At 32.2% G+C, this 20,235-nt stretch overlaps 1 protein-coding gene across 3 annotated transcripts in view; it reads right to left on the reverse strand.

Moving 5' to 3' along the window:
• Nucleotides 1–511: 511 nt before the first annotated feature.
• LOC130643754 (major facilitator superfamily domain-containing protein 12-like) overlaps nucleotides 512–20,235 on the reverse strand; it is a 29,356-nt gene continuing 9,632 nt past the window's right edge. Inside the window, exons 2-12 of one of the 3 annotated variants that reach the window (XM_057449618.1) lie at nucleotides 12,265–12,503; nucleotides 10,897–11,402; nucleotides 10,644–10,773; nucleotides 9,736–9,957; nucleotides 9,192–9,284; nucleotides 7,191–7,283; nucleotides 6,830–6,870; nucleotides 6,602–6,743; nucleotides 5,661–5,764; nucleotides 2,739–2,860; nucleotides 512–1,569 (exon numbers count right to left, since the gene is read on the reverse strand). In XM_057449618.1, the coding sequence (XP_057305601.1) occupies nucleotides 1,460–1,569; nucleotides 2,739–2,860; nucleotides 5,661–5,764; nucleotides 6,602–6,743; nucleotides 6,830–6,870; nucleotides 7,191–7,283; nucleotides 9,192–9,284; nucleotides 9,736–9,957; nucleotides 10,644–10,773; nucleotides 10,897–11,402; nucleotides 12,265–12,270 (1,569 nt within the window). In that variant the 5' untranslated portion in view covers nucleotides 12,271–12,503 and the 3' untranslated portion in view covers nucleotides 512–1,459. Of the gene's footprint in view, nucleotides 1,570–2,738; nucleotides 2,861–5,660; nucleotides 5,765–6,601; nucleotides 6,744–6,829; nucleotides 6,871–7,190; nucleotides 7,284–9,191; nucleotides 9,285–9,735; nucleotides 9,958–10,643; nucleotides 10,774–10,896; nucleotides 11,403–12,249; nucleotides 12,504–20,235 lie in introns of all 3 variants that reach the window. The other 2 variants (XM_057449617.1, XM_057449619.1) reach the window with 2 other exon arrangements.

Here is a 20,235-nt window from a genome sequence, read left to right on the forward strand (position 1 = left end):
TTTGTTTTTATAAATTTTTAACTTTTTCTTTATATCATTTTATATTTTTAAGTATCTTGATATTTTTTTTATATTTTTCTAATAGCGTAAGCATAGATTTCTTTTCCTAGTCATTGGTAATCATGGCAAACAAGCACCTCGTCCACAGGATCTTGTGACCCCTGAGCCGTTTTCGCTGCTATCAACTTCATCAACAAGGGAAAATGCCCTGAGAACGAGGTTGGGAATTCCTTTGATATCAATTTTAAAAAGGCGTAAAAACTTAACCGCGAAATTCTCTTGTTCCATGGGCGTTTACACTTTTCGACTGGCCACGGAAAAAAATTACAAAGGTGTAATCTCTGCAAATAAATTTGGACGGAAACCTACCACAAAGGATAACTGTAACCTCGTTCCCAGGGCTTTGTGGTTCTAGGGCCGTTATTATGGAGCGACCAAATTCATCAAAAAGGCAAAATGCCCTGGGAACGAGGTTGACTGTACTGCTCTTGTTGAACGAAACACTAAAACGTCAAGCGCAAGGACTTACTATTTTCGGAAAGCATATACAAAAATGGGAAAATAAATTCATTCAGTTTATGTACAGACATTAAAATACAAAATACGAAAAAATTACGGGTACGAAGCTAGTTATGAAAAACACGATGTCAAATGTATACACAGTTGAAGCAACATAAATTTCCTTTTTACGGACTGACGGGGAAACACGAGCTTTTAAAAACTAAGAAATCTAACAATTTAGCGTGGTAATAAATTTCGTTACAGACAGGGGTACGTGTGGATTGGGGCGTCCCATACACGGTCCTTACGGTGGGTAAAGTTACGTTTGAGTGCACAGGAAAGATGTGCTAAGTTCTTTAAAAAGGTTTGAAAATTGAAACACTGTCTTTTCGAACTTCAAAATAGTGTTATTACGGATTTTGAATATAAATTCTGGAGAAAAAACTTTATTCTTTATTTAACCTACCTATCAAAAATTAAAAAACAAAAAAAAAAAAAAAAAAATGAGTATTAAAAAAATAGATCTGGCAAAAAAATGAAATAAATTAATTATTAGATTTGCATTGTTTTTCACCCGTTCCAAAAAAAAACGTTTGAAATAAACAAGAAATATTTTTTGCCTCGTTTACCCACTCGTAGGTTAGAAAGTTGTTGCAAAAAGTATGTATGTTGTCAACAATATTCATTCTTTAATCTGATTGGATTTGTTTCAGTTGTTTTACCGCTTTCCAGTAACAATTAAAAAATTAAAATTATTTATCTAAGTTAATTAACTTACAGACAAAAGCACTGAATATTTGCATATACAAAGAACATCTATAACCTGAAACAATTTTTTTCAAGAGACTGTACATGCTCAGCTCTACCACCATGCGTTTATCAATATATTAAATCTAAAAAGGCATCAGTGCTATCAAAAACTAAAATCAATGATGAAAGATTCGACAAAAATTGAACACTACGTTCGAATCACTCCGCGTTTGTCGTTTTCGTCACTCGAGTTAATTGGGTGCGAGTCTATACTACCATACGAGCGTGTGATGCTGTCTCTGTCCTCCGCCTCATCTTCTAAAAAAAAAGAGAAAAAAAGATTAGTAACACTTTTTCCGGTCACTTACAACAATGCAATTAATGGCGCGTGGCCTTGTGGTTAAGGAGTTTGCTTCGTAATCACAAGGTCCGTGGTTTGCTCCACAACGCGGGGAATGTTTTTAGCAAGTGTCTTTACCACAGCTATGGGTCAACCTAAGCCATGTGAGGAAAATTCGGTAGGCAACGCTGGTGTATACGTAATGTATGCATTCAGAATACAGGACCCACATTGGCTATAGCTATCTTGTATAAATATTCAGAATAATCATATGCTGCTGGTTAAGGATAATTGCTATTTATTTATTATAAAAACTCCCGAGTGGAGGTGAGGGTCGAGGCGGGCAGCATGCCGATTTTTTTTTGGGTTAAGGAGTTTGTCTTAGCACAACTCTTGCGATACTTCTGCGTTCCAACTCACACAGTCAAACAACAAATACTATGGGGAAAAAAGGTATAAGGTAACAGACATTTAAATGTATGGAAAGATGATTATTTAAGAAAGTGGACACACATTTTACTACACGGTTTTTTCAGAGGATGATGGATATTCATGCTTTCAAGGTTATCTAGTCTGGCTTCAAGATTTTCAAAGTCATAGTGCCTTCTCAATTGCAGTTTCGGCGTTAAACTGTATGAGTGTTAGCCGGTACTGTCACCGAGTAATATATTAAATTAAAGGAAGTAGATACTAAATACCTAATTTTTTAATTTTTTTTTTTACCTCTAATAATTTTGCGCACAAATTTGAGTCGCATTTTCAGTTAGAATCCTGAACTTTTGTCCATTGGCAAGCAACACATTTTCAATGTTTAAAAAAAGATCAAAATCTCCATCTATCTCTTAGTCAATCTCTTTGCAGCTTCATGAGAATTGAACTGAGTTCCACATCAACAAAATGTGCTCCTTTATAACACTCCAAAGCCCTATTTATACATTGACTTGTCATGTATGCGGAACAAATTTAACCTGATATTGGCAAAAAACACCTCGTGGTGTAAAAAGGCCTTTTAGCAAATTTAGTTAATACGCATGCTTTAGGTCTGGTGGAAATGAGTAGCAACATGGACCAACGAGTAAGTCTCCAATTGTACGCAACAAAAAAACAAAATAAATAAATAAATACGGAAATCAACATAGAGGAGTACCTTCTGAATGAAATGCATTTTTCCCCAGTGTAAGGAGAACCATCATAGCTATCGCTGCAGCTACACCAGGCACAAAGGTCATTATTGTTCTGTAGTATAATTGACAGTCAGTACAGCATAAACTAAACAAAAGAAAATTAGGAGAAATAGAACGCACGATGCCTTGACTGTTTATAAACTAAAAAACCGCCTATTACATAAAATTACCTTTAAATTCTGGCCTAGTTTGGAAAAAAAATTATAATTGGTGTGAAAACATTAATAAATACTTACCCGTTTTGCCTAAATGTTTTTTACGTGACAAAACCAACATCTTTCATTATCAGCATGGTTTTTGTTTCCTATACCAGATTTTGTCACATCAAAGCAGTTTAAATTTTTTGAAACAACATTGGGAAGGTGGAAAGAACAATATTGTGGTATCATCACCATCATGTGAACCATACTTTTTTGGCGTCAATACAACGAAACATCAAGATTTTTTTATGTCTTTATTTTCAACATGTTTGTTTTGTAAGCCATGCCAATTTTTATCGATACCGAAGTGCTTTTTTTTTAATTTTTTTATTTGTTCAGTACACCAAATTTTGTGACTAACAGAGCATTTTTAATTTTCGGCTTAATTTTGGCCTAAAACAGTATCACGGTGATGAGATTTTGACTTCACCATAATTTTCAGCATTTTTCTTGTTTGCTATGCTAAATTTTGTCGGAAACCTAATCGAGCTCCAGTCAGTGAGTATAATCCGGTAAACTATCTAGGGCGTATACTAAAAGAAAAACTTTCTGGATGTATATTAAAAACTGAAGCCGGAATAAATGATCTTACTATGATGTTAGGAGCTCATTTTAATATCACTCTCCTTCAGGGCTTGATGTAATCACAAACTTAACGGACATTGTCCAGTAAAATCTTTTCCTGCTACACACTAAGACTTCTTTTTAATCTCCACTTTTCATATATGAAATTACAAACTCAAACAAAAAAATATAAAAGTCTTTTATAAAAAAAAAAAAATGTTAATTGAAAGTCACATGAAATAAAACTTTTCTGTTATTTGCATGATCTTTGTGTTGCGTACGAATGTCAATTTTTTTCCTGCGCGCGCATGTTTGAATGCACGCTTCTCGATTTCCCCGAGAATTGCCGAGCTCTATAAATAGGCTGCTATTTCATAACTCTGATGAGGTTATTACTGAGTGGTTGTTATAAAGCGTATATTCGCTATGAAAGTAAAAAACAAAAGTCTTTTGTTTAAAAGATGTTTTTATACATCCAAAGAAGTTTTCACGTTTTAGACGAGGCACGGTGGTCACGGTAATGCATTTTGTGTTATCTGTTATTTTGATTTAGGGTTTGCTATGCACGTTTATATAAAAACACTCAACTTAAAATAAGTCTTCAGTTGTTCTGAACCTTTTCAATTTGAAGCCTAAAAATGTTGTTAAATTGTTTTTAATTTATCTCTTACGCCATTTTTGAAGATTAAGCGCATTCTTGTACTTCTTGCTATTGACCAGACCTTAAATGTCCTTGGCATGTTTTAAAAGTGTTGAACCTCGGAAGTCATATGTTCTTGTATAGTTTGTTCTTACTAAGATAACAACGTGTACGCGTTTATTTTTCTTGTTTGCATCTTTATTGTATTTCCCATGTATGGGTGTTTTATCACAGATCACTGGTGGTTTAGTGGGTTTTTAAGGTAGGTCTTTCGAGCGGGTGTGTTTTTTCACCCTCTTTCTGTGGAGTTAACGTGTAGTGCTTTGTCGCTCGCAACATTGATATTTGCGAATCGATCGAATTTAGGTATTTTTTGCACAATTTATTTCACGAATACGTCTTTTCGTAACAAAACTTCAAATCTTAATAAAACAATAGCAAACTAAAGGCGGTGACATACGACTCGATTTGAATTGTGTTTTAGCATGCTCGGACTAATCGATTTTAATATTGATAAAGTCGGAATGTTTCATCTTTTTCCATTAATCTGAAGTTTAAGCCAATCAAAACCTGTATTTTTTGCAAACGAAAGGCTTTCAACCAATCAAATTGCATATTTTTTTGTGTTTATTGAGTGAAATAAAGGCACTGTAGCACGTTTAAAAACACGTTAACAAGTCGTTCATGGGATAGGATTCTTGGAATGCTTAAGACCCCGTTTACACGCATTTTTTCATGCCGGCATGAGTTCATTTTGGAAACAAACGTAGGGATGAGAATAAAAAAGCAAGTTTCGTGAGCATAAGACATAAAAAAGTATCGTAGATCCGCAAAAAATTTTCCTTTTTTCTAGTCATGTTTTTCGTTCACCTACTTCGATTACAATTTATCGAAAAAAAGGGGGATTCTCGTGTATTAGCTGTCAATTTCTATATATTCATTTTATAATTTCGATAAATCAATTTCGAATAATTAAATCATATCACCACCAAACATAAGCTTGCCCGTTCAATTTTTCGACCCTGACTTTAATCAAACTTTCCCTGATATTTCCCTGTATTTCATTCAGATAAGGATCTATTTTAAAATGGAACGAAAAATTTCAGATTTCAAGACTGGCTGTAAAGAATGTATTCGCATACTTCATCAACCTCCCTTATAATTAACGACAGCATTTAGCGTTTGGCGTCGATGAGTCTTCATATTTTAAATTTACAACAGCAAAATTTTGCCTAAACAACTTCCTAGAAATAAATCCGTGCATGCGATCTTAAGAAATTAAAATTTGCATACTTTTCATGTTTGAAGAACTGAAAAATTATCTGTGAGGCTTCCTTTGTTGAAATGTTAGAGCGCTTTAAACATTAGAATCATTAGGCAGTCCATTTTGTAAGTAAAACTTATAAGAGAATCTTTTGGAGGTTGCTTTATTTTCATGATGCATAATCACAAATGGAAGAAATAAAAAGATTGCTACTTACGGATCATTGATGCAAGGGTGAAAGTATTGAATCAACATTATAGCTGCACCGTTTGATAGCTTATCCAAAAAACTCATTGAACCATATACAAAAGCTCCAGTATCCTGTAAAAAGCAGCAGGCAGTAAAGACAAATTATCTACATTACAGTTTCCTTTTTTTTCTAATAAAACACACACATAAACTTACTGAGAAATTTATTCCATTTATTTTATACGTTAATCAAAACACTAGGTAATTTTTATTTACGCCAGAGGCACACAGATATTTTAGGTGATAATGGCAAAGGTGAAAATGTTAGTTTTTGGGTGTCATTTCGCTTTTTTGAAATCGCTTTCATAGTTTTCTAATGTTTGACAGAAAATTTTTTTCTAGTCATTAAAAAACATTGCAGGCCTGACACGTTTTTGCAAGCAGCCAATCAAGTTGCAGTATTTTTGTCTAATGTTTGGCTTGCGAAAATTATTACCTCTATAGACGAATGACAACATGATAAAATTGCCAGTTAAGTGTGAAAATGAAATGCATATCACCCTTAAACTTGTCTCTAATTCTCTCGGGACAGGGTTTCATTGTAAAATTTAGAATAGCAACATAAGAAAAGAAACGAAAAAAAAACAGGCCAATGATTTTTAATACATCAAGAGAAGCAACTTTTGCCAATTTGTTGTTTAAATTTTCTCTTTTACTTTGCGAATCAGGTGTTTAAACAATTTTACCTCATTTCCAACTCTATCTGATCTCTCTCTCCCATAAAAATTCTACCTACCTAACTCTTTTTAATAATGAAATGCCTAAGCAATATAAACTTTTGTGAATCTAGTGATTTTCAAAATGTTCATTTTGCGAATAAAGGAATTTTCTCAGGGAGAAAAAATTATGTGAACTGTATAAAGATTTCAAAAAAAAAAAAAAACGCTTTCTATGACATATCACACTGACCGTGTTCTCTCCAATCATTTCGGATATCATTGCCAACGAATCAATCAACAGCGTTGATCCACCCATACCCAGCAAGACTGTACCACCATAGAGTTGATGTTTATTGGAAAATGATAACCCTCTTAGGAAATAAAACCAAGTACTACAAAAAAAGTTTTTTTTATAAAGAAGTGGACTTAAAAACAGGTTCGATGAAAATTTAAAGAAAAATAAGAATAACAATCAAACCTCGATCCAAATATCAGAATTAATCCAAAGAAAAATGTGAACTGAAAGAAAAATAACAAAAAATTAGAAAATAAGTACTAAAAATAACAAGTTTTTTCGTATCGAGTATATCTCAGCAAGAGCCTAACAAAAATATTATGGCTTACATTTTTCTATGAAAGATTTCAATACAATTTCTTCAAATTGAACGTTTTTAATAAACTGCAATATGTAAAGGGAGTATCAGCTGAGGGGCGTAGCAAAGGGCGTAGCGCCTGAGGAAGGGGGGGGGGTGATCTATTCTATTACAAACTGTTACGAAAATTTAGGACCGGAAAGATGGCCCTTAAATCACGTCAAACAAAATAAATTTTGCGCTCACCTTAAGACCCAACTTTGAATTTAACCGCTTTGCAATTAATGAAGCAATTATACCGCTAAAGTATATCACAGCTGGAGCAATAGCAATTGAACTCTAAACGCATATTTAAAGTAGAATTGTTCAGAAAATATTAAGAGAATAAATGTGGTTGTACAGTTCACAGTTTGGTGAAATAATATGCAGGGATATTTCGTGAATTAAGTTAGTCTTAAATTTTGTGTTTGTTCGGCGGATGAAATCTAATAAATGACTAACCAAATGACTAACCAAATGAAAGATCAAATAATATTTTTTAAACTTTTAGTCCCTGTGGACAAAAAAAGGATTAGGTGCTCATGGAACTCTAGAAAAAAGATATTATTAGGCTTTTACTAGAGATTGAAATTATAACTTGTTATAACAGTGAAGAAGGGGTTTCACGATAAAATCTTTTTTTACCTAGATCAAACATATATCAGAGTTACAGGCCAATCATTAGGCCATGTGCATTGTGATTGTTCTGCTGTATTTGTTTATACTTAAGAGATATTTTCAATGTTGGACCAAGTGACCTTTTTAACTTTTTCACATGACTTGCTTCACTAGCATCTAAGGCTTGCTTTATACTGTAAATTTATCCAGAATCCACATTCGATTAAATCCGTAATATTTTCTGATGTAAACTGACAAAAACACATATCTGAATAACTTCGGTTTAAGACAAAGGAGATAATTTAAAAATCCAGTCCATACAAATAAAAATTTATTTTCTTAACTCTATTATACCTGAGCTTTTTTGCCCCTCAGTGCACGCAGGCCATAAATCCTGAACCACTTGTGCTTAAGTGATGAAACTTGGCTCAGTTGGAGAATGTCTTAGTACAAACTCAATCCAGGTAAAAAAATAATTAGATAACGTCATAGGGACTAGAAATGATGTCACACATCTGAAAGATGGTCATTTTCCCAATGTTTCAGTACGTTTTAATTTCTCGCATGTTACTAATGATATGGCCTTGATTCTTGATAGATTTGTGGAATGAATACCAAAATGTGTTTCGCATGAAAAAAGTAATTTTAATGACGTCATTGGGATAAAAAATGACGTTATTTCGGCAAGAAAACTTTTTATTTTAACGATAAAGATAAAAAGACCCGTTCTACCAGAAATATTGATGCTCATGTCATTAAACTCGGCATTTTTGTAGAACAGGGCATAAAGTTAATCAAGGTAAGGAAAACAATATAATAACATCATTGAGGTTCGAAATGACGTCAATTTGCTGGATCGATATTTTCTTCTAATCTAGTCTGCTTTTTGTCCCTAATAACTGTATATCACCTTAGTAACACCTTGGTTACCACTTAGTAACCAACATACATGTAACAAATATTTATATACCATATACAACATCTTATGATTATCGACAGTTTTCAAAATTTCAAAAAATTTACCCCTGCCCAAAAAATGCAATACCCCCAGCAAAGTACAAAATTTTTCCAAATTTTTCTTTTTTATCAGAAGTCCAAACGAAAGTTAGGAATAGTCACAAAATTTTAGCACTTTATCACATGTGTATCCAAAGTTATGCCTAGTCAAAGAGGTCGCTGGCACTTTGTGCTCCCCCCCCTCCTAGGTATAATAGGGTTAAAGTATTACTTTTTTTTTCTGGATATATACTCTCTTTGAATCTGATTTGTGAAAGTGTAAATGCAGCATAAGATACACTTTTTAGGGGCAAGCCTATTTTGAAAAACTTTTTTTAAACTAGATTTTTATTTAAAAATATCACATTTGCTTTAAACAAGTAAAGGAAACGGAATTTTAGAATTTTTCAATCTGAATTTTCACTTATATAACAATTTTAAGAAGCAAGTCCAATTGAGTCCAATTTTCTTACCAGCGGACACAGTTATTTACAGTACACAGTTATTTACTATCTTACCTTATTTTTAAAATACTTTTACTATGTGGATTTTCCTTAGGTAGTACTATAATACGTCACTTTACACAAATTATACCTTCTCTAGGTGGAGGGTCTCCAATACAAAATATGAAACATAAACTTGTGATATATTGACAATAAGGCGTGTCATCATGTATAACATGCCAACCTGTAAGAAATTGACAATAATAATAGCTAGAAGTTTTAATAAGTTTCAGCAGGATAACATCCTGCTGAAACTTATTAGAACTTCATAGATATTCAAACATTAAGAAATAAAAAAATAATCTTTTGGAAATGCTTTGGGTGTACAGTACACTCATTATCAAGTCTTCTGTATAATACAAATAGTTTATCGTCGAAAATATGTGACCTATAGGAAGACTCTTGCCTTGTTTTAAAAAACTCAGGTTTTTTTCATGATAAACACATTTCAAAAGTTTTAAATAAATGCTTTGTTAGTTTGGGACAATAATATAAAAAAATTACACGTAGCCCTCATGTCAACATGTAGGATGTCAACATGTAGGATTTGTATTATTTATTGAGTATATTATGCAATACGGTGTGTAACAAGATTCAAGATGAAAGAATATGAAGGAAATGCAAAAAAAAATTACCTGGTAAAACAAAGGTACTTTAAACCAGTCCTTTATTGTTCTTTGGCAAATTTCTTCGTTTTCCTGGACACTTTTATTTCTTATAAGTGCTTCCTCCTCCTCATCATCATCTTCTTCATTTTTACATGCAGGTACATAAGCATGTATTAATTGTTCTTTTACTCCAACATGAAATATTATCATAAACACTAAGCCAACAACAACAACACATATTGCCAGAATCTAAATAGAGCAAAAAGACATTTCCATTCAGTGTTAAATATTTGTGAATCAGCAGTTCTTTTTCTGTATCAATTGTTATTCTGTGAAACACAACTAAAATGACACAATAACATGGAAACGAAATGATGGTTGAAATCAACCACTTCTATTTTGAAAGCATATAGAATTATGTGTAACGTATTTCCAAAAATACGAATTTCGTATTTCTGGAAGTGCACACATTTTGAAAAAATACAAAATTCCTAATTCGTATTTTAAAACATACAAATTACTGTCTAGTTTAGTAGAAGGTTTCCCATAAATATTGTAGAAAACTTTTGTAAAAATAAATTTTGTGGTTTTATCCTTGTTTTTTCACTTGCGACAAAGACTACAAAATTTGCTATTATAAATTCCCATATTCAAGGTAGATATTTATTAAAGATAAGACTAAAAATCAACTGCTCACTGTCACCACTAGTACTCTCTTTGTGTTAATCACAAATTCTAAAAACTGGGAGTTAAAAGGAAGTCAAAAAATTTGACGAAAACAGCATAATGTAAGCAACTAAGATCTTCATATGATGTGCTTAGAAACACTTTATTATGTCATTTTATCCATTAGTATTTTGTATTTGGTAGATAAGAAACTGAAATTAAAAAAGACTTTTAAATTCAGAAATCAAAACTTTAACACAACAACAAACCTGGAATTTTGGTGCATCTGCAGAAGAAAGATATGAATGGCTTGAAGAAGCATTTTTTATAGAGCTCATTTCAAAAAGTATAAAACATACTGCAAAAACTAACATATTTGACAGAATTGTGAACAGATATCTAAAAAACAACAAAATACCAAAATGATATCATAATCTGCCTCTTCTTCTGTTAAGTTATAGTGCCTTATATTTCACGATAGAAGCTAAACATGAACATGATATATGAAGCAATGCAACCTACCTGATGGCATTCAGTTCCACTTTTCCTTGTTCACAAAACGTTAGTTCAGGAATCAATGACAAGTGAGATATTTGGGTTGCGGCCCAACCAAATTGAAAAATTATTACAAACGGTATATAGTATATCATGCGTGCAGTTTGTGAAGCATCATTACCCACGTAAATACACAAACTAAAGATGAAGGGAAATGAAACTGCTACGCAAAACACGCCAAGTAAATGCCATATTTTTCGTCTACCATATCGTACATTTGTTGTTTTATCTGACTCGTAACCAACAAAAGGAGTTGCCAGAGCATCAGAAATTTGTCCAACTAATATTAACACTCCAGAGTTTATATTATTAAATACAGCAACTTTGTGGAAGAACAATAGCATATAAGAAAACCACATGGATGCACACAAATCATTTAACACATGACCAACACCATACGAAAGCTTCTTTTGCAATGGAAATTTCACCTTCTTTATTTTTTTCCCACTCATTTTGATTTTTCTTGTTGGTACCTAAAATGAATAATATTTCTTACTGGAGAACTAACAAGAAAACTTTTAATTTATTTATTTAAAACATTAAAAAAAAATGGAAACAACATGACATAAAAAAGTTATACATTTTAGCATTTTTTATGTCTGGCTTGGTGTGTGCATGCTTGACTGCTGGTCAATTACACTAATGTTTGCAACCTGGTTCATGTATTTGATTTGTAATTTGGCGCCATATCTTAGTGGTTACAACTCTCTCACTTTGTGGGGGACAGGGGTTTGATTCCCCTTGGCGAAGAGTTGATATGAGCAAGTGAATGTTACCATATCGTTAACCCAAGCCATATAAGGAAATTGGGGAGGCGGTGCACTATGTGGGCCGTTGGATGTTGCAGGGAGTTGTCTGGCAGAGTGCCGAACCTAATTGGGTCTGCGTAGCTCAAAGAGAAATATCAATAATTCTGCAGAAAATTTCTACTTTATTTTATAACGCACACTTTTAATATCATGGCACCCACAATAGCACTCCATTGACTTTAAAAATTTTGAAAAACGTTTTTAAAGACAAAAGAATGTGCACATATTCATTCTCTAATGAGTGATTGAAGTCCTTGGTAAAGAATTATTAGTCTTTTTTGACAATAAACACAGTAAAAATTATTCAAATGACTACCCAAATGCTTATTAATAAAGCAAATTAGCCAATGAAATGTATCTAAATGTATCAAAGCATGCACAGTTTGTTTTGTTTTAATTTGACCTAGAAAAAATTGATTCGCCAACCAATAAGAACACAATCATCAGTGTTTACTCTTAAAAAACTCAGTATTAAAAAGAATTCAAAATAACTGATATATTTTTTTAATACCTTAAACATTCTTACATTCATTCTTTATTATAATACCCATATGCATCTGTCTGTCACGCAAAATGGTAACCACAGTAGCGAGACACACGAAAGGCGGCTAATAAAGGACGGGTGAACCTGGGTATTTATCCGCATGTTAACGACTAGTACTTTAAAATTCTCCACTTTTCTTGTTTCCCATGGAAATCTGAACAATATTTTACAGCTAATTCGCTGCGATTCTGCAATTCACAATTCACTCCTCAGAAATCTGCCTGAAAGGAAATAGATATATGCAAAAACATCTTTGTTCTATTGTTAATGTCCAAAGATTTCCCATATTGTTAATAAGAGATCATAAAAAATCCTGCAACTTCCTATATTGTAGATAGTGTTTATATTTTTATTTGCAGACTAATATTAACAATTTTGTACGACAATTCCCTTCATGTATCACATTATTCATAACATGATTATTTTCAAACTAGTAGTAACTTCCTAATTACTTGTATTTATATCTTAATTAGATGTATTTACACCTAACGCTGAAATACATGAGAAGTTTAATTCATTAGAGATTAATCAATATAAAACATACATACAACTGGGTGGCCAAATTTATGCATGTTCTAACTTAAAAAAAAATAGTCTTAGTACACAGAAAGTTTTCTTTCAAATAAATTTATCTTGTGTTCCAGCCTTAGGCAAACTACCTTGGTTGAATACTAACAAACATTTTTGTATAAATACTGTGTATTTTAGATTTCATGTGTAAGAAAAACATTTCTAAGTCAATGCTACATACATGCCACACTACAGAAATACAATCCTTTTGATCTTTAAAAACAACCCTGTCCAAATAAAACCAATTTTATTGGCATTTACCTATATTACCTTAAAGACTATTATTTCACTTTGTGTAAATATAAGCCTTAGCATGTTTGATTTATAAGTTTATTTTAAACAACATGTTTCGACAGGGTTAGAAATTTTCTTAATGCTTAGATTTATGTGTTTTCATTCATGCCAGTGTGTTTTAAAGCAGTTTGCACTTGCATGACTGTATTAAACAGTTCCTTTAACAATTAAAATCCATAGTTAAAATCATCTAAGCTCACTTTAGTTTTAATATAATATATAAAAATAAACTATGAATGTACCTACACTGATTGTAGCCAGCACACACTAGTAGCTAAAACTTGTAATAAATTATTAATTATACCATACAAATGATGCAAATCCATTCATTTCAATCAAATTGCACAAGTCAAACATTCAAAGTTGATTAAAAAACTTCCTATTTTGTATACATTCTTTGAAATATCTCTTTGAAAAATAATTAAGCTACATGTTCCCTTGTTCCAACCAAGCAACATATAAGTATTCAGTAAGAATATTTTTTCAACACAATGCCAATAATAGCTATATGCTGTATGCAGTAAAGAAAATTAAATCAATTATATAGTAATATATAAATTTTACTTTCAAGTCGATGATGAATGTTCTTTTAGATTTGGTGATGCAAAAAATTTCGTTGAATACCAAAAACATTTAAAAACACATAAAAAAAAGTCTGTAAAAATGATTAAATTGGCTCAATGACTAGTATTTTGTACCAATCAAAATCTTTACTCCCTTTTTTCACCAACTAACCTGTATAACAACATTATGTTGGTGGCTTTTGCTTTATCTTTAGAGTATATGTAAGACCTAAAATGCCTCAAAAATAAAATAATATAAAGATTTATAGTTTTTCTTAATAAAGAAACAAGTATATAAATTCATAATAGCATATTTTTAAATTACAGTTTTAGTACAAACTTTGATAAAAAAGGGGAATTTGTAAAATTATTTTGAATGTATTTTAAGCCATAAACTCAACAAAAAATAGTCTGTAACAGTTGTTAGTGCAATTTAGTTAGTAAAAAGATACCGTACTTTGCACAAGTGATATATATTTTTACCAAACTTTATTTGCAGACTTGTTTCTACTGATAAGGCACCAATCAATTAGTAAATACATTTTAACATCCTAATAATACCCATTCTTTTTTATTAATTTCTTTTTTAACAGACACTAAAAACAAACATTATATGACAAACAGATTTATTGAGAAAGCAAAGAAAATGAGAACTCCTGCTAATATCAATTAAAAGTATATATAAAATTAAAATGAAACTAGTTTAAAAAGAAAGTGAAACAGATGTAAGTTATTACGTAAGTTATCTGCCCACAGAAAATGCAAACAACACATTAAATTTTGTACTTTGACATATCAAGTTTAACATGTGACATGAAAATGGTGCATGATACAAAATTTCATACACGGTTTTCCTGCGATGTAGACACAAACCATTTCTCTGTTACATTTAAGGCGAAGTCAGGTTTTCCATAACTTTTGGAAATCTCAGTCAAAACTAAATGAAATTTAGTATCTACCATGTTGTCTGTAACTATAACGATTAATGACATCAAAACATAACGACAACAAAAATCCTTTTTCTGAACTATTTATTTTGAAATTATTACGTTAAACATTTTTTTGTTTGATTGGCATTAAGGTTTTTATCTTGCCAAAAAAAGTTTATCTGTATATATTCCATAAACATTTTTATTCTTTTTATTCTGCTTAACAGGCAGTCAGTAACTGATGTAACTTAATGCATCTTATTTTGGCTAAAAAAATCCTAATAGAGTTAGGCTCAATCTACAAACCAAGGATTCAATGATCTAGGCATTTTGTCTTCTGCCATTTTTGACTATCGTGCTATGGTATACCAGTTCCAACCAAGCTGAACAATCATAAACATTTTTTATAGTTTTTGTATTTGGAATAAACCTTGCATTAACTCACAAAACAAAGTGAAACTGCATCTTGTGATTACTAAGACAACAAAATGGAAAGCTAGGTTTAGTTAATCTGACTGTAAAACATTAAATTTAGTATGGTTAAACTTCAATATTTTCATTTCAGGCCTCATGACTGGATCATGGGATGCCTGTAGATCCAATGCTTATATTACAGGAAACCTGGTTTGTAGGTTGAGCCAACCAGGTCAATAAGTAAAACACAAAATATATAAGGTGAAAATTTCTTTTTGACCTCATAGTTGCAGTACAGTTGAAAAGTAAGCTGAAAAAGTATTTTCTGTTTAAAAAAATTATTTTAATCATTTTAAAAAATCGAAAATAGGTTTTCTGCATCTAATTCTCTAATTTAACTGGAGATGTTCAACATGAAAAAATAACAATATATCAAATAGATTTACGAAACAAAAAAACTAAACTGTTATATCAGTCATCGATTTTTTGATGTCAGCATTTCTTTCTGTTGATCATGCCAAACTTCTAATACAATGGTATACATATTGACTGACTACCATGTATTTAAAGTTTGATGAAATTAAGAAAAAACAAAATTTACTACTGTTTCAGGCCATCCTTTTATCACCAAGTCAGTACTTATATCACCACCCTCTTAAAAAAACTAAGAATTTATAAGAACCCCGCGTAGGCAATATAATGTTCTAACTTAAATAATTTAGAGCTCTCAATTTGAGTTATGTCTTGCTTAAAGCATCTTGTAAAAGTTAATAGCCTCTCGTGCTCCTAAAATTGGACCATCTAATCAAATAATTTTTAATACACATCTTAAACCATGGTAAAACACATACAGCACTGTCATGGAGTTGAATTATGAAGTTAGATATTTTGTGTATCTGTTTATGCTAAAACAATAATCCATAAACAAAGTGTTGGCCTAGATCACATTTTCTCTTGTGGGGCATTGCTTAGTGGTTGTAACTCCCACACTTCGTACGGGGGGCAGGGGATCGATTTCCTTTTGTGGCGTTTTGATAAAGGCAATTGAATGTTACCATAGCCCCTACGTAACCCCAGGAATGTGAGTGAAATGGGGGAGATGGCACACTGTGTGGGCAGTTGGGTGTTGCTAGAAGTTGCCTGATAGAGAGCTTAGACCCTAACTATTTCTGCGTAATTATTAGGACAAAACTGTAATTTCTGCCAAACAGCATCACGTTACAAAAGTTAACTGCGTGAAAGAATTGTCAGAGGACTTACTAGGGATAAAACCAGGGAAAAGTTATTGGCAGAAAAGAAACTAACACTGGAAACTGCAGTGAAAATATGCAATAAACATAAAAACGATGAACGGATCAGCAAAGGTAAGAATCCTAAAATGATTATGTCCAAATTTTGTGTACGAAAACATATTTTTGGGCAAGAGTCGTGTCCTGCATGGGTACAGAAATGTAAAGAGTGCAGTTTACAAAACATTTTGCAAAAAGCATAGCTTGTTTGATAAGTGGATAAAAATTCAAACCAAGGTGTGAATGAACAGGGAATGAACTTGGGGCGCTATTTTTGGGAAACGTGGGGGAAGAGAATGCAGTGCAGGTTTAAAGGGTTCAGGTGGGAGTAAGTGGAAATATGTACGAAATTAAACTTTTGGCAAGGCATGACGAAATTAACTTTTAAGTGGATACAGGCACAGAAGTTACAGTAATTGGTGGAAACCACCTCTAAAAGTTTGGAATTCACAAAAAAACAGTTACAAGACACTACAAAGACATTGATTGGCCCAGATCATGAGAAGCTAGAATGTCTCTGCTATTTCCACACATGGGTTTCATAAAGGACATTACTGTTTTTGTATGTGCAGGAGTACATGTAAACAGATCTTTAATCTTAAAGGGAACCCAAGGTATAAAATGATGTTGGACTTATATCATAGAGCTTAAAAAGTTAGCTAACAAGTCTTTTTAAATTTTTTAAAAAGCTCTTTTCGTTCAAGAATTTCAGATTTAATTATGCTGTATGAATTGTGATGTCATATTTCAGTAATAGCAAATTTGAACTTTTTCTTTCATCAGTAAATTTAGTCCTGTTAAGGGGTGTGCATCCAAACTTTATCAATGCATAGATATTATAGAGATTAATTGATCAACATTAATTTTTTTGCCAAAATGACACTCACTTGCTCGTCCCTGGCCTCTTATTTTTTTGCTGACGACTTAATAACTCGGGATCTGCAACTTGGTTTGCAATCAAATTTTGTGGGTAAGCTAGTATAAGCCCAATATGTTTACACAGAAAATTTCATTGCAAACTGACATGAAGATCCCAATCTCAATGATTAGCGATTAATTGACTGGGTGTAACTGTTTGAAGAGCAGGAGGCTTGGCTGTAAGCACAGATGGGAGATTTGGATTGCGTCCAAATACAAACTGATTGGGACTGAATCCACGGATATTATGCAACGCATTTTTGGCACAAGTGGCCCATGTAAGTGTATTTTCAACAGAACAACTAGTGTTGACAATTTGCAAAATCATATTTTCCACGATGGCATTATGACGCTCGCATACACCATTTGACCATGGAGCTTCTGCTGCTGTTGTATAAAACTCTTGTGTTAAACAGTTCTGCTACATCTCTGAAGAGGTCATTGTTGAATTCCCCTCTATTGTCTGTGCATCTCATTTTCTTACCAATACAGAGAAAAATTATTTTCCTGTTGAATTGGAATTGCTTGCGGTGACATGGGGAATTAAACGAATGGCGAGATACCTACATGGTCTGCCAGAATTTTTAGTAAAAACTGATCGCAAGCCCTTAGTTCCCATATAAACCAATAGGAGAGATGTCACCTAAAATTCAATGACTGCATATAAAGCTGCTGTACTATCGTTTTAAAGCAGAGTATGTACTTATGCAAACGGCGAGCTCGTCAAAGTGTTTTTTGGCCAGGTCTAAACAACTAAATCATGGAATTGATACATAGATGTAAGACCTACCTAATCTACCTGCCATCTAAAAAAAAGAATTGTTAAAACCACATGAGTTACCAACACAGCCATGGCAAAAGTTAGGAACTCATACAGATACAGATACAGACAAATAGCTGGAGTTGATAAACCCGTACTAGGTTAAATGTATTGTTCAAGAAAATAATTTTTAAGATTAATTTTAAATACATTAGAAGATTGTGAGTTTCGAATTTAAACAGAAAGACTGTTCCAGAGAACTGGACCAGAAACCCTAAATATAATGCCACTATAATTTACAAGGTTAGACCTGTTATGATGAAGTGTATAAGTAGGTCTGAAACAGTACCTAAATCAAAAATATTTTTTTCTATTAATCAATCTATTACTGCTTGTGTTGTAGTTGTGAAAAACCATTAAACCATTCTAGAAAATTGATTGGTGTTTCTTGTGATAGAGTATGGTAGATAAAATTAGCAAAATGCCGTTTGAATACATCTTTAACTTTCAAAATGTGTAGTTCTTTAAAGAGCAGATTAGTTGGAGGTAATGGCCCAGGTGTGATGGGATATAGTTGTCATTAGATGTTAACATTCTTACTGCCTTTTTTTGTAGAGTGAGAATCTGCCTAAGGACAGAATCACAAGCTGACCCCCAGACTTGAATACCATAAACAATATGAGAATAAATTAGACTATTATAAACATTTAAAGCAGATTATGTTCACAAATAGTCGTAGCTTATACATTAGACCTATGCTTCGACCAATTTTTTTAGACAGTACTGAGATATGTTGTTTCCAGTTTAAATGTTGATGAACATAAACGCCAAGGTATTTAATATAATCACTTTGAGTGATTGCACAATTATTATTTAGAGTAACATTGTGATTGAGAGTTTTGTTGTTGCTGTGAAAGATACGCTTAATTGTTTGAGCTCTTGGTTGATACAGTTTTCAAGCTTGTGAAGACTATCAAATTCAAAATAGATGTCCATGTCATCCGAAAAAAGAAAAAATAACAGTTTAGATGAAATGTTAGGTAGATCATTGATGTAAAGTAAGAAGAGAAGTGGGCCAAGTACAGACCCTTGGGGGACCCCTGTAATTGAAAAGAAGAAGATTCATTTTTAAAAACTACATATTGTTGTCTATCTGATAAATAAGACTCAAACCAATCTAAAGAAGCACCCCTGACACCATAGTGTTCAAGTTTAGATAATAATGTTTTGTGATTAACAGTATCAAATGCTTTTTTAGATCTATAAATATACCACATCCCAATTTTCTATTATCAATTGAGTTCCTAATGTGTTCTGTCATTTCTATTTCCACCAAATATAGTAGAATTATTCTTTTTAAATCTAAATTGGTTCTTAAACAAAATTTGATTAAATTCAAGAAAATTGTAAAGTCTTTTATGCATTAATTTTTCTATGATGTTATCAAAAACAGATAGCAAAGATAAAGTTAATCAGATCTTGCATGGAACCCCCCTTATGTAGAGGGATGACTTTCGCAACCTTCAAAGCATTAGGAAAAGTACCAGTTAAAAACGAGTTATTAATTAAACTGCAAAGATGAATTATAATCAGATCAGCCACCGATTTTAACATGTTAAGGTGGCAGTAACCCTTTTTTAGCTATCCAAATAGCTGAATTATTTACTCAGTGTTTTATTCATACCATTTCCTAAAAATATAGGCCTTAATACATAATAAAATGATTTTAACTTAACACTAAAATTGCTGAGTCAGCATAAATCTCTATTTAAAGATGTATCATAAACAAGAAAAAAAATCTTCGAGCTCCAACTTTTTACAATTTTGTTATTTTTCATCAGCTTCTGGTTTTAAATTAACCTTCGGTTAACCCTGTTAAAACGGTGTGCAGGTTTTTTTTGTTCATTCTTATTTTTTTAACAATAGCCTTTTGTTTTTTAAAGGATTCTTTGTTAGCATCCCCTGCTGCATCATACACTGTTAAAAGAAAAATATTACGAATAAAAAGATTTCCGCACACCATATAATGGCTGCATGGTTCACCAAGCATGTCTAAAAATTTCAAAGTAAAACGAAAATGCTATCGAAAGTTAAAGCTTGTGCAGTGTAGCATAATGAAGATCGTCTAAAATTTCTACATAACGCGCCATCTTTGTTGTTATTAACGTTTCTCTTTAATAATTAAGTCATTTCTTTCTGTACAATTTTGCAAGCAC

The sequence above is a fragment of the Hydractinia symbiolongicarpus genome, chromosome 1 (genome assembly GCF_029227915.1).
Source record: "Hydractinia symbiolongicarpus strain clone_291-10 chromosome 1, HSymV2.1, whole genome shotgun sequence".
Classification (NCBI taxonomy): Eukaryota; Metazoa; Cnidaria; class Hydrozoa; order Anthoathecata; family Hydractiniidae; genus Hydractinia; species Hydractinia symbiolongicarpus.